Source organism: Herpailurus yagouaroundi, unplaced genomic scaffold (assembly GCF_014898765.1).
Source record: "Herpailurus yagouaroundi ecotype Mexico unplaced genomic scaffold, PumYag 163, whole genome shotgun sequence".
NCBI lineage: Eukaryota > Metazoa > Chordata > Mammalia > Carnivora > Felidae > Herpailurus > Herpailurus yagouaroundi.
The window spans coordinates 16795247-16809776 of record NW_024412404.1 but is presented as its reverse complement, the minus strand read 5'-3'; the positions used below and the strand labels follow the sequence as shown (position 1 = coordinate 16809776).

General features: G+C 42.7%; 1 protein-coding gene across 7 annotated transcripts in view; it reads right to left on the bottom strand.

The window, feature by feature from the left end:
* LRMDA (leucine rich melanocyte differentiation associated) overlaps nucleotides 1–14530 on the bottom strand; it is a 1047786-nt gene that overhangs the window by 432486 nt on the left and 600770 nt on the right. For 5 of the 7 annotated variants that reach the window (XM_040485493.1, XM_040485494.1, XM_040485488.1 and 2 more), the window contains one exon: nucleotides 4486–4603. In XM_040485493.1, the coding sequence (XP_040341427.1) occupies nucleotides 4486–4603 (118 nt within the window). Of the gene's footprint in view, nucleotides 1–2741; nucleotides 2819–4485; nucleotides 4604–14530 lie in introns of all 7 variants that reach the window. The other 2 variants (XM_040485489.1, XM_040485490.1) reach the window with 2 other exon arrangements.

Genomic DNA, 14530 nt, shown 5'->3' with positions numbered 1-14530 from the left:
TGTGTGTGTGTGTGTGTGTGTGTGTGTGTGTGTGTGTGTGTGTGTGTAAATCCAAAAAGGTACACACAGATGAAAGGAACTAAAGGAAACCAGGGAGTTATGTCCTAATGCCAAACGTCAGGAGCAGGACTGTGCAGCGTGGCCATGGAAGAAGGTGATGCTCAGACCCAAGTAGCTTCCAACATTCAGTGTAAGGTCAGGAATCAAAAAGATTTCCAGAAAGTACATGTACTCGGAAGTTTATTCCTTTATCACATCTCCCTCTCCCTCCTTTCCTTTTCCTGTCTTGGGCGCGCTCGCTCTCTCTCTCTCTCTCTCTCCCCCTCCCACACACACACACACACAGCTTCCATCCCACCAAAAAAAAAAAAACAAAAACAAAAAAAAACCCCAAAGATATACACACACACAAATACATAAACCATACCAAACTACACAAAGACACAAAATACACATGATAGGAAACCCAGGCATGCCCACATAAAGGCAAGCATCATATATTTTCAAGGACACACTGACACTCACAAACATACCGATTACCTTCTCTTACCTATAACAGAATGGCCATAATTACGAGCAAAAGTACACACATGTCAAAACACTTTCTAACACAGGCTGTGATTCTCAGTCCAGCTGTCCCTGTCCCTCTCTGCACTGCTTCTGTCCCTCTATGCACTGCTTCTATAAGGTTCTGAAGATTAAACTGTTGGTAGCCAACTTCATATACATGCCTGTAAACAAGAGGGCTCAGCTTTAAATAATTATGTCAGAGAAATGACAACTGTGCTCTTTGCCAGTACAGGGATGAATAATTACAAAGCCAGGACATAATTAAGCAATTCTGACTGTTGGATTCTTGAACTGTCTGATATGTAGGGCTGGCATGTCCACCATGCACACCCTCTGGACAGGCCTCACATCCCTTTGATTTATGTTTCCTGATGCGGCAAGGGGGATCACGGTCTGGTCATCACAGAAGCCTTTCTTTGGGAGCCTCAACCTTCTCTGCACCTACCTTGGTCCTCTTGGCATCGACAATGGCATGATTCTGTGGTCAATATTTGCAAAAGACACATATTTTCTTTAAAATTCCAGGAAATGAACACAACCTAGCTGCTGTAGGTCCCTTAACTAATAACACACACACAAACATGCATGTACGCACATATACACACACCAGTCTAGAAGAGTCCATTGTAACATTAGCTATCATTTCCCTAATGAAGGATGGCATCCTTCTGTAGGACAATCAGAGCTCAGACAGGAAGCAGCTTTTAAACAACAAAAGCCAAAGGCAGCAAACAAAGGGGAAATGTGTCATAGTGAGAGAAGGCGAGCGAGAACTCGCACTCAGGTGCCAGGGCCTGCCAGGTACCAAATCAAACCTCTGTGACATAGAGGGTTTATTAGTTCCTGGACGATTTTGCATTTGCGTCAGCTGAGAACACCCAGACTGCCTGTTCCCTACCTCTAAGGCAAGGGCTGTGATTGGAGAGGCATTTTCCATTCTCCCAAATACTTTATGTCAGGAATAAAATGAAAACAGCTCCCCAAATCACGGCCTCCTTGATCATCCATCAGAGCATTCTGCTGAATAAGCACCACAGGCCGCTGCCGCCTGAGAAAGGACAGGAGCCAACTCGAGATTCCGATTCTCTTATGAAAAATAGGTCTTCACCAAGTGTGCTCAGCACAGTGTTGGCAAATCACAGGGAGGAAGTTGCTCTCCACTTAGAAGCCGACTCCGGGTGTACACATACCTCCCAGAACATACATATGTATACACACACAGAGATAGAAAGTGTATATACACACCTGCACAGGAACAAACATATGTCTGTGCACACTGTGAGCAGGCGAGAACCAGCCTTTTTAACACCAATTTATTAATTCAGCAAGAAGCTCATTTGGCCTCTATCTGCAAGAAAAGTACCCATGTGTTTCTCTGAAAACAGGCAAAAGGGGATTGCCTGGCATTCAAGAAGCATACAGTTTGATATGAAACCAGGAACACAGGGAAATCCTCTAGTGCACCTGAAGCATCACGGTGTATATACAGCACTTACCTAGAAGCCTAGACCCTGGGTTCTAATCCCAGGTCTGCCTGTGTTGGACTATGGGGGCCTTAGGAAACTACATCCTCACCCAGTTCCTTCACCACCAGGAAGGAGAACACACACCAGGTGATTTCTGAAGTCCCTCCAGTTTGGAAATCACGTAATTCTACAAAAAGGTAACAACTGAAGATCCCCGTGTTTTGTCAGAGTATTTTTGTCTCTTCTCAAATAACTAATGGGTATTTTTATGCTTAATACTGTTAGTAAAGATATTGGAGTCAATCACACAAACATAAGCTAATTCTATAATTGATTAGAAACTAATTTGGGACTTTGAAAAGCATTTCTACTGATGCTGCTAATGACTCAAAGAGTCAGCTACTACCGGATTTTAAGTAACCATTCCCACTTGGTTTCAAAGGCAGGGGAGGATTTCAGTCCCTGCAGCCCTCTTTACTCCAAGAGAACAGTTCAGCTTCCACCTGTTTTCTACCTTTAGGCCTTCTTATGAGCTTTTCATTTTGAACAAAGAAACACATGGGGAAAATGTCTGGCTCACTGCTCCAGAGCTAAGATCCGAGTAGAAGAACGTGGCTTGGTGGTCAGACACACCAGTAAAACTACGGTTCCCATGCTTACTGATCGGGCTGCCTAAGTGACACCTCTCGGCCTTAGTTACCTCACCTGTAGAATAAGCCAATGCTCCATTCCTCCTACATTGCAGTGTTCTGGAAGGACTCACAGATCTGTGTACAAAGAACCTTAGGACAGTGGTGAGCACACAATGAGCATCGCACACAAATATGGTGGCCATTATTTTTAGTATCCCTTCAGATCTTCTGTGATAATACAGAGCTTCCCCTGTCAAAAGCAAGGAGAGAAGGAGAAATACTGATCTATCCTATAAAGCGCATGTATATGTGAAGGTGGAAAATGTAGAATGGGTGGGAACCCAAGGTATTATAAACAGTCCACATGTTGTCCTTTGTTTGGTGATGTCAGCTGCCTCTGGAATCTTTTAAACCTCCCTCTCCCCGCAAAAAAAAAAAAAAAAAAAAAAAAAAAAAAAAAAAAGAAGAAAAAAAAAGGAGGCCAAGAAATAAATTATTTCATTTGGACAAAATTACAAAAGCTGGAATAACTAAAGGCAGTCATGAGCAATACATCAAATCTGTGCCTCGATAAGGAAAACTGTTAACACTTTAATAGCTACGAAACAAATCACTCAATTAATTTCCCACATGCTGAAACAGGTAACAATACATTTATCTGCCAGTATTATACCCTCCCTATCATATATTTCCACAACTGTTAGCAATTTTATTCAGCATAACAGGAAATAAGTTGCACCTCATGGGTTCAGGGAAAGAAAGTGGCCTGAGGTCTGCCGCCAGCTGAGCAACTTGATGGAAGAGGTTTCGTTTTTCTGTTTTGGTTCTGTTTGTTTTTTCCTCTTTCCCTCTTAATCATTTCCAATGCACGTGCAAAGTACTCCAAGTCAATAAGCGAGGACAAACTAGACCTCCAGGATTTCTGGGCCAGCGTTTTCAACACACAAGAGAGGGTCCAAAAAAGGAAGTAGCTAGGTAGCTCCATGGGGCCCCAGGGCACTGATGGACCTCCAAAGGGGTCATCAAGGATCGTCAGGTCCATTCCCCAGCCTTGGGCTTCGCAGGACCCCAACTCCTCCCAAAGAGATAATTTTCCACACCCTTAAAGACTTCCTTGAATCTGAAGCCAAGTCTCCCAGCCACATCTCCCCTGCCTCATCAATGCTGTCATTAAGATGACACCATAGTCACTTCCATGGCCTCCATGCAGACTCAGCTTATAAAGGAAAGGTCAGTAAAACTAATCCCATGAGCTCTGGAGAGCTACATGCAGGAAGCATACACTAGTCCAGGTCACACTGTCAGGAAAAATGGCCTTTCCCTCTAACAAGATCTCTGAGAGCTATTGAGCCCTCATACCTGAGGACAGAAGAAAATCACCCTTCCCTCCTGCTATGGCCCCAAGAAAAAAAGAGTTCTTAGTCACTAGAACAATCGTACCCACCCAAGAAAGATTAAATTCCCCAAGCTTTCCTCTCTTTCTTTTCTCAGCAACAGACCTCTAGAGGCCCTACCTTATAAATGAAACATCTTCAAGAAGAAGACCTCAAATATGCCCCCCAGAACATCACCATCAGGCTGCGTTATTGGTAAAAGACCCATCTGGGTGAAATCACCCTACAAGTAAGGTCCCTTTAGATTACAGGAAAATCAAATTTATTCCCAATCCTACTTGTTTGGCCAACAATATATCCATGGATAAACCCTAATAGGAGATCTCTCCTGAAATCTAAACACAGGACATCCTCTGCACTCAAAGAATAACCAGTGAGGCAAGACATAATTTCCTTGTGAAGACGAGAAAGTAGGCAGCTTACCTTGGGCTTCACCACCTTCATGAATGACCCTCTGACCAAAGCTTCCTCTCGTTCTTTTCTGGTTACTTTCCGGGCATCCAGAAACTTCAAATTGGGCAGTTTGTGCAGAACAAAGCATCTGAAAGAAAAGAGTCAGAGATAACTCAGGGGGGAGGTGATGCCCTCAAAGATCCATGCAATTTGTCTCATGCCCAGGAATCCACATCATTAAGTCTTCAGAAGGTTAGATCTTGGCTGCTGCTGCTTCTTTCTTTCATAATGAATGATCACCCTTTACAGAAATCCAAATAATTATATTTTACATAGATACACAACTAAGCCTTAAAAATGCACAGTAATGTTTGCTCTTGATTCAAAGGTAGACACAGACACACAGACACAGACACAGACACACACACAGACACACACACCTACCTAGATCAGCCAGGAAGATCCTAGTGATGTATTTCCCTTCCTCCATTCTGGAAATGGGCCCGGCTTCTTTGCTACACACAAAATTCTCAGTGAAACTAACCTTACAACCTAATTGTACCATTTATGTCACTGCCATTCCTGTGGGCCATCTGTGTAACTCTTATCTCTGAGATAAAAACAAATCTTCAATTTGAAATGGAAGCAAGAGACACTGACTGGCCATCCAGGACAATAAACTAGAATGCAGGTTGTAATAACATGGTTGACTTTGGGATAGAAGTAAGAAGCACATATAGCTAAGAAATGCTTCCTTAAAGAATCAAAAAGGGGTCTTGAGGATTTTTTCACCATCCCTGAGTTACTTCCACACTAGCACTATGAAGATTATCAAGCTGAAACAAGAAGAACTTGTTTATAGGGGATATTTATTTAATAGCCCAACAAATACTAATACAAATTCCCAAGGAAAGAGTCTTTGGTGTCCATCATGGCCTCCAAGGATAAGCTAATGACTATTTGTGTGATGAACTGTCCTCAAGCAGGTATATTTGGAATTGAGGAGAAGATCCATGTGGCCATGGGATAGGCATATAAACATATAAATAAATATATAAAAAATATAGACACCTGCTTATACCTCTCCTTCCTCAAGGAAAGTTACCAACCCACATGCTTTCCATCGAGCCCCTATACCTGATCACTCAAAGGAGCTATTGTTGTGGTCCCTGAGTGGCTTAGTTGGTTAAGCATCTGACTAATGATTTCAGCTAAGGTCACGATCTCATGGTCATGAGATTGAGCCCCAAGTCAGGCTCCATGCCCAGCATGGATTTTCTTTTTCCCTCTCCCTCTGCCCTTCCCTGCTCTGGCTTAACTCACTCTCTCTCTCTCTCTCTCTCTCTCAAACAAACAAACAAACAAATGAGCTATTGTTTAGACCTTGTCCTGCATAAGAAGAAGAGGTAAGTACCCAATTTCAAGAGCAATACATTACCTCCATAGGAATCTCTCATTTCCTTCCCATACCCAGCCTCCTCAGTATTCACTCATCTTTCAAATCCTGACCCATACAAACTTTTTTTGGGCATCTCTAGCCTGTACTGTTTTCTCTCTTCTCAGCACTCCCAGGATACACTGTTAGCACCATACCATCTAACATTTTGTTGTTTTGTAATCATTTTAATCATTTTATTGGTGTTTATGTGATGTCTTCTTAAAGGAGGGACTTTTTTTTTTTTTGCTAATCCTCTTATCTTAAAAAGTAGCATTGGAATGCACTCAATAAAATACCAATTTATTTCATTTGTACAAATATTTCTTGAGCATCTGGCATGTGCCAGACCCTAGGTATACAGAGGTAATTATAACATGATTCCTGCCCTTACAGGGGCTTTCAGTGTAATGGAGAAGAAAGACTCACATAGAGAAAAGAGAAATCAACATAGCTAAGTGCCAAGATCAGGGTTATGTGCAAAGTAGTTCTGGGAGCACAGAGAAAGGGACCAACCATTACTTACTGAATGACTGAAAACAAATGTCTTGAGGATGAAGAGGAGCAACAAGAAATCTCAAGGGATCTTCAAAGAACCAAATCCTAAAGCAACCCTACACATTGAGCTTTTTCTCAGAGCAAATGTTACCTGGGGTATAAAGCTTGCCCCCCACCCCTCAGATCCCACATTCATAAGACACTCTCACATCACCAAGTGGCCTCCATATACTTGCCCAGGTATAAGACTTGACTGGTTACTGAAATGCTAGAGAAAATAGCTTCGAGGCTTCCAGCCCAAATATTCCTTAAAGCGAAAATACTCTGAGTTCTTTTGAGGTATACTTTTCTTCCCCAGAAATGTCCACCCAAAACATCTGAGGTCCAGGATATTTGACTATATACTTCCTGCTTCTTCCCTGGTCTCAATCTAGTATCTTTGTTCCAACTTCTCCCTGAGCCTCACCCTTCCCTCTCCAAAAGCCCCCTAGCCTTATCCAAAATCAGAAAGTTTCCACAAAGTCCCAATGACCCTTCTATCCTCCAGTAGAAATCCGACTGGCCTCAGTCAGTGTCAGAGAAAACTTCCATCTTCTGCTTGTAGCAGCAAAGCCTTGATGACAACAGATTCTTTCAAATAAAGACATGTACAGACGGAAACAATATGTCAGGAGTGACGCTCAGAGGAGTAAAGACACCCACTAAGTGTAGGGTGGGAAAAGATGAATATTCAGGTGAAGAAAACATCAGTATTAGAAAATCAGCCAATGTTTAATGATGGAATGAAAGATGTCTTCACAGGGCTGGCAGGAACCATGATGACAACAGACAGCACGTTGTCATTTTGCCCCACTTTGGATCACAGCCCTGAAATCAAAGGAGAGAGAGAGCGAGCGAGGTGCTGGCTTTTAAGCTAGTTAAAAATTTTAGATGACAAAGAGCTGCTGTTTTCAGAGCACTCTTCTTGTACAATCGAAGAAACAGCCCATGAAATAGGCTGCCAGTCATCTATGAAAATAGGGGTGATTTGACTCCCATCCTGACCGCCAGCCTGGGGTTTCTAGGTGGTTGATGCCTGGAGAGGTTTGAGGGACACGAGCAAGTCTCACCCCAAGTAATTCGGCCTGAGACTCAGCCCAGGGTCTGAAGTTCCTGCCTTAGAGATGTCTTCATACATTCACTCACACAACAAATAATTATTGAGCTGCTAGCACCCACCACATACTGCATGAATAAAAGTGATGCACAAAACAGACAAGGTCCCTGCTCTCAAAGAGCTTCTATTCCAGAACAGCCATTCTCAAACTTAAAAGGGTATCAGCATCCCCTGGACGGCTTGTTGAAACACAGATCACAGGATCCCACCCCCAAAATTTCTAATTCCCTACGTCTGGAGTAGGGCCCAGAATGTACATTTCTAATAAGTTCCTAGAGGGGGTGGGGAAGCTGATGCTGCTGGTCCTGCTGTGTACCACTGTCCAAGTGAAAAAAACACCATGAAGAATAACAGTTCCAGGATTATGAGGTTGGTAATGTGGTGAATAATCTCCCTCCCAATTTCACTAATGATCTACCCTGCCCCCAATGTCTGTGGTACACAGTGCCCAGAGGCGGCCACATCTACCAGAGGTCTTCCTGCCCTTTGGTGGTTTGGAACTGACTCCAAACATTACTGCCAAGTGATAAGTCAGTGGGCTTTCTGCCTGCCTGTCCCATCCCAGTCTTGGGAGATCTATTTCCCTTTGTTCTAGGTCATGTCAGGGTGTCAAAAGCTGCAGCTTCAATCCCGAGTATAATACAAGTTTGCCATAAAAATACAACAGAGGATTCCCGAAGCCACAGAATGAAGGCTTTTACAATATCAATTCAACCCTTGTAAATTTAATCCAGGGTTATTTGTTGCACCAAAATCTCTTTACCGTGATGTATTACTTAGTTACTGGGGTTATCACAGCCGTATCCTAAAGTTGCATAGTACATAAAACATTTCAGTTAACAATGCAGGAAGGTTAACTCCCCCAGATAACCTGCAATCACAAGGGCTAGTCCAGATGACATGCCTCTGTCAGCTTCCACGAGCTATTGATGGTTCAATCAGTTTGTTTTGAAGGTAAAGTACAACAAAAGGGCAGTAAACTTATTCAGACTGTCAACAGGGGCTATCGGGAATGGGGCTTGCAGGTAAGTAATTCTGGGTGTTTTAAGGCTATTATCAAACAGCAATGGTTGAAGGAAGAGACAGCTACTAATAACACAGAAGGCAGCCATCATAAACCACTTTATGGCAGAAACCCCCGTCTATAAATCCTGCGACACCCGGAGACAGCTTCAGATTTATAAAACTGCTTGTTAAGCCAGGGCACTGCTTAATGAAAAGAGATCGGTCTAAGTTCTGAGTTTCACATCCCTAGCTCCAGAGGACAACTCCAATTTTCCTGACCTTCCCAAGGTGGCTAGGCGAAAGCCATGGGGTGGGGGGCTGGAAGTCAGGGGCACTCTTGACCGTGATATGGAAGGTGAGGTTATCGAGAAGAGATCAGGGATCCTGGGAAGGTGTGTAAAGACCCATCTGTCTCCGTCTAAAGGCAGATTCTCTAAAAGTGAGACCCACACAGAAAGCTTTTCAGGCTCTCTCTCTTTTCATATTAAATGCTCCATTTTCTTAAAGGACTCCTCAAAGGAGACACCTGAAACTGGCAGGGGGAGAAAAGGAAGAGCAGAAAGACTTTGGTGTGTGTTTGTTTTTTGCTCCCAAATCAATTTTCTCTGCCCAAATCCCAAAGCTCTGGCATTTTTCATCTAGACTTCAAAGGGAGAGAAGGGTGCTCTGTCCTCCTGCTCAAACTGCTACCCCAGGGGAAGCTAGCTGTTCCAGTAACAGCACAATCACAGAAACACCAAGACAGATCTCCATTGCCTGCTCCTGGGATTGTTTCTTTCTCTGAAGAGATTCTACTAAAGAAATACCAAGTTTCCAAATCCTAAGGAAATCAGAGTACAAGGTCACCTGGAGTTTTTCCCTACTTCTTTCCATTTATGGCAATATGGAATGGCCATTCTTCCCCTTATTTCTTGCAGGCACTCCGATGCACGGGGGTGGGGTGGGGGAGACACAGTGCAAGCGACTGATGCCCTACTAGGGGCCCCTGAAGTCAGCAATGGGTGACCCAGGAATCGTTCTCGGTCTTCCACAAAGCTTAACAGAAGAGTGAGCAGGCCAACAAAACATCAAGCTTCTCTGCTTTTGACCAGATTACATCAACCCCGTTTGGTAACACTGGTTACCTCATGCTAATCAAAAGCACTCATCAACAGCTAAATGTGTCTAATTTTAAAAAGTTAGCAATGGCTTAAATGTAGCTAATTAAAAAACCTAAAGCTTATTAAAGAGATCTAAGGGGGAGAAAATTAACAAGAGGAGGGGTCCTCATAACAAAGAGCTTGGAGACTAACAGGGCAGAGGACAGAATGAAGACCCTGGGCTCATTTTGCTATGTGATCTTGGTTCAGTCTCCGCCACTTTCCAGAGCTTTGGTTTCTCCATCTATACAATGAAGAGAAAGGGTTAGATGACGCCTAAGCCTCTCTCACGCTTTTAGCCTGCTTGATTTCTATATGCTGCAAAGTTAATTTACAATAAACACATCCATAGCCTCCTTTCTTATTACTCCAATTTCCTTATATAACCACCCCCTCACACCTCCAGGTAAAGGAGGGCAGTGAGAAAAAGTCAATAAAGACCAGAGTAATGAATAAACACTGTGAGTGGAATAACTCCAGATGCTCAGAGAGATGACAATGATCTCACTCTAATGAGCCGAGGTGAGCTCACCTACAGCATTAATGAAGGCCTGACAACTGGCAAAGGCCAGCTGATTTTCCTCACAGCTCACCGGCAGCATGTTTGAAGTCTCCGTGCAAACAATACACCCACAGGACAGAGCAAGGCCCTCTACAGAGGGTAACCAGCAATTACTCTGTGGGCTTCTGTCACTTTGATCTCTGGGTCGTGACCTTTGCTTTCTTGTGATCTTCAAAGCCCAGATTGTAGATTAGCTGGAGAATGCTAGCTGGGTTATGTAAGCCACAAGTTTTACAGCTCCTCCTCAGCTGGGAAATGGTGGCAGCCCAGGACAGCCAACAGACTGCGGAGGGTCCCTCCCTCTTTCCCTTTGGCTGAGTGCTACAGACACTGGGCAGGCCTCAGGCTGCTTTCTGGGAGGGAACAAAGAAAGGGTGTCACGTTTTAAATAATTTAAAGTTGTAAGAAATATAGAGGGGCCTACTGAGGAGGCGGGAGGAAGGAGAGGCCAAGCAGAGACTGGAGTGGCAGGAGAGAATGAATGGCAAAGGGTTTAATGACAGAAGTAGAGCTTAGAGGCCATGAGACCAAATCTCTTATTTGACAAGTCAGGTCTAGCTCTTATGTACTGTTGACCTTCATTCCGCTGTCTTGCCTGCAGGAACAAGAAGGAGAAGAATTACAAAGGAAGACAAGAAACAGACCACTCTGGGCACCTAAATTTCCCATACCTGACTCACTTTTTGGCTAGTGTTGAAGTCCACGGGAGGCCTTGAGTGGTTTTTTAGCATGACGGTGGCCTCCCAAGGCAAACCACCTCACCACTCTCTTCCCGCCCAAATGCTGAAGGCTGCTTGTTATCACATTCACCCTCATTCAACATTCATCCCAAAATAGCAGCACAATGTGTACACACAGCAAAGCACGGGCGGGTTCAAGCTCCTATAATAACATGGCGATGGACATTTCTTAGCCATGAACTATGATGAATGGCAAAGAAAAAAATCAAGGCATGGTTTGCTCCTGCCCCAGCAGGACCAGGGCACAGCTCAACAACTTGGTAGTATGTTCATGCTCACATACAGATTTAATGAGCCCATTTTATGGTGGGGATGTGTGCCAAGAAAATCCAACTGTGTGCACAGGGGGTAAGAAAGGAAAGAGAAGGGGTGACTTGGGGGAAGGGAAGAAGGAATCACAGAAAGTGAAGCATCTGTGAAGCCATTCCCAATAACTCCATAAATCTAGTCACTTCCCATTTCTGCTCTGGTGGTTGGCCACAACGTGACCTAAAAGTGGGCTGACCTCTCTGAAATCAACACCTCCCGTAGAAATGAAACAGACATACTTGTTTTGATGTATGGCTGGGTGACATATTATAAATATTACATCACATAACCACAGAGGATGCCAATCAATAAGAAATTTTTTTAGACAGCACTAAATGAGCCATGGGTTCTTGCTTCTGAATACACTCCCTTTAAGTCTCCTACTATTGCTTAAATGATTAATAGAAGACATATTGTCAGAAAATGTAGTTAAAGTGAAAAACAGTAAACTGTAGAAATATCATTCATTTTTAAGCAATTTTCTAGTGAAAATGTCACATAAATTTACATAGAGGCCCTACTATTAGGCTCTGGGTAACAGCTAGAAGGAAGGCAGACCTCATGCTTTGTGGAGGAAGGGCCAAGAAAATATTTTACCAATGGTGGGGGGGGGGGGGAAAGGTGGCTGCATTGCTTTGTAGAAAGTAAAACACTGCAGGAATTCTGGATTCAAAAGTCTTATTGTAAAATCCTAAAATTTCTCAGGGGCAAATGAAACTCAAATTCCAGGATGAACAAAGCAGGGCTGCTTACAAACCAGAGAACAGAATGCCATCACATACACATTTATCTCTCCAAATCCAAGTGTGAGAGTACTTGTCAACCAGAAATAATAAAAAATAAAATGAATAAAAAATTTAGGATTGCTGGAGAATAGGCCCACCATTCCACTCGATCATCATATGCTGTGCAGTGAATGTGTAACTGGATGGACACACATTTAATGTTCCTTCCAGTGTTCTTAGTTCCTATTTCTCTCAGAGCGTGAGCATCTTGCCATTGTTGTGGGTGGCTTATGGATTTTCTAGAGTAATTTTGACTAGATGTGATTTCAGCTGTATGTGCTTTAGAATCCAACTCCTCCTCCCAGCAACTTTGCCACGTGTGCATGAACAAACAATCTTCCCAGCCCCATCCCTCAACCCTGATGGACCTGAGGTAGTAAGGTCAGGCTTAGTGGGTACAACAGCCAGCCCGTGCAATGAATCACTCCTCTAGAACCAAACCCTCCCTGAAGGATCAGCACCCCAATGACCAGTGCTCAGACTGAGTCTCAAGGACAGTTCCTTGTTTATTAACTGTGATTGTTGACATCAAATGGATCTGATTCCAAATAGGCAGTAGGCATCAGAGGTGCCCAGAGGGCCATACATTTCTCCATAAGCACTTAGCTTCTCAGAGGAAAGAATAATTTTCAAGCTGCCTCCAGAGAACATTTATCTGGCCCCTATTCCATGGCCAGCATTACTTTAGGTACTGAAGAGTCTTCAAAGGGCAAGAAGATATACCCTTACCTACTAGAAGCCATCCTCTGGATGTGGACACATACAAAGTAGTGAGAGAAATATACAAGATGGAATATATAAAATGGCATTAGACAGCAATGGAAGAACTGTAATGGCTTGGGAACAGAGTATCTCAGAATGCTAGAGCCAACAGGAATTTTAAACACTACTTAGTCCAATAGTTAAGTGAACATCCGAAGCACCTATTGACTATTTTGTTGCATTTGGCACTCAATTAATCAAAATGCTTTGGATGATTCAGAAGTACAGCCTTGGTGAAGGGTCACTGATCTAGACTATCCTCCCCATTTTAAAGCTGGACCCCCACATCAGATCTTCTTATCTGGCCCTTATTTATATGGGTCTTAGTGTTTTTACCATAGTGAACAGTTATAATAAAAAAATAGTACTAGCTTTTCTTTTCCTTTTGCAAACTTATAAGCCTTCTATTTGAGACTAAATAGAAGATGAGGGAAGTGAAGCTTTTCACTCTACTTCTCTCATTCTAGGAAAAAAAGACAACAGAAATGTGCCTACAGTTTGGTTTACATACAGCTCCATGAATGAGTGAATGAACACGTGTGTCAATGCATGTGCACATGCATACAAAGACACACATACATGCATGCACATGCATATACATACATTTGTACAATTTACTGGCTTATTTTAAAGAGTTAAACATAGAAATTTCAAGAAAAAAGTCAGAAACCAAATTAAAATCTCTTATACCATGGTTGGTTTACTAAAAATGTTGACTGAAAGAACTTTCTTGGACTTACTTGAACCTTCCAAGACATATCTTATAAATTGCTGCACAAAGATAAAATATGTTTTAAGAGACCCCTTTATATCTGAAATCAGGCTGTTAAATGCTTCAGAGTTGATAAGAGTTTTAAATAGGCAAATTAAGTTCTAAGTGATTAAGCAACTTACAGGGTTGATTTAGAAATGTATAACTCTTCACCTGCTGGGTATTAATCATATTTCTCCTAACAGAATTCACATTGAAATCTACAGAATCATATCAAAATGAATATCTTCATGATAGAAAAAGATTTAATACCTCTTTTCGGAGTAGGGTTAGAGTTTTATTCTAAGATGGCTTAAAAACAGTCTAATAGGGGCGCCTGGGTGGTGCAGTCGGTTAAGCGTCCGACTTCAGCCAGGTCACGATCTTGCGGTCCGTGAGTTCGAGCCCCGCGTCGGGCTCTGGGCTGATGGCTCAGAGCCTGGAGACTGTTTCCGATTCTGTGTCTCCCTCTCTCTCTGCCCCTCCCCCGTTCATGCTCTGTCTCTCTCTGTCCCAAAAATAAATAAAAACGTTGAAAAAAAATTAAAAAAAAAATTAAAAAAAAGTCTAATAAAACCCCTACAAAATTAATCAAGAAACATAGAAAATGAGATTAAACATACAAAATGCTTCCCAATAAATAATACTGGACTCCTGCTGTAACTTTATGCGTCTATGTGCATATATGTCAAAAATACACAGTGTTCAAAAAAAAAAAAAATACACAGTGTTCAACAGCCTTCAGTATTTCTTACAGCTTTGCCTTTATACAGCATCAACTCCCCTGACTGCATTCCTTCATGGGTCACCACAGATTTTTATAAGAGTCCCAAGAGAACAAGTTTCTTTCAAACCATTATCCTCTTTCCCCAATCCTTCTAAATTTATTATTCAGTAGCCTTACCTGCCCTGAATTTGCTTCCTTACTCCTCC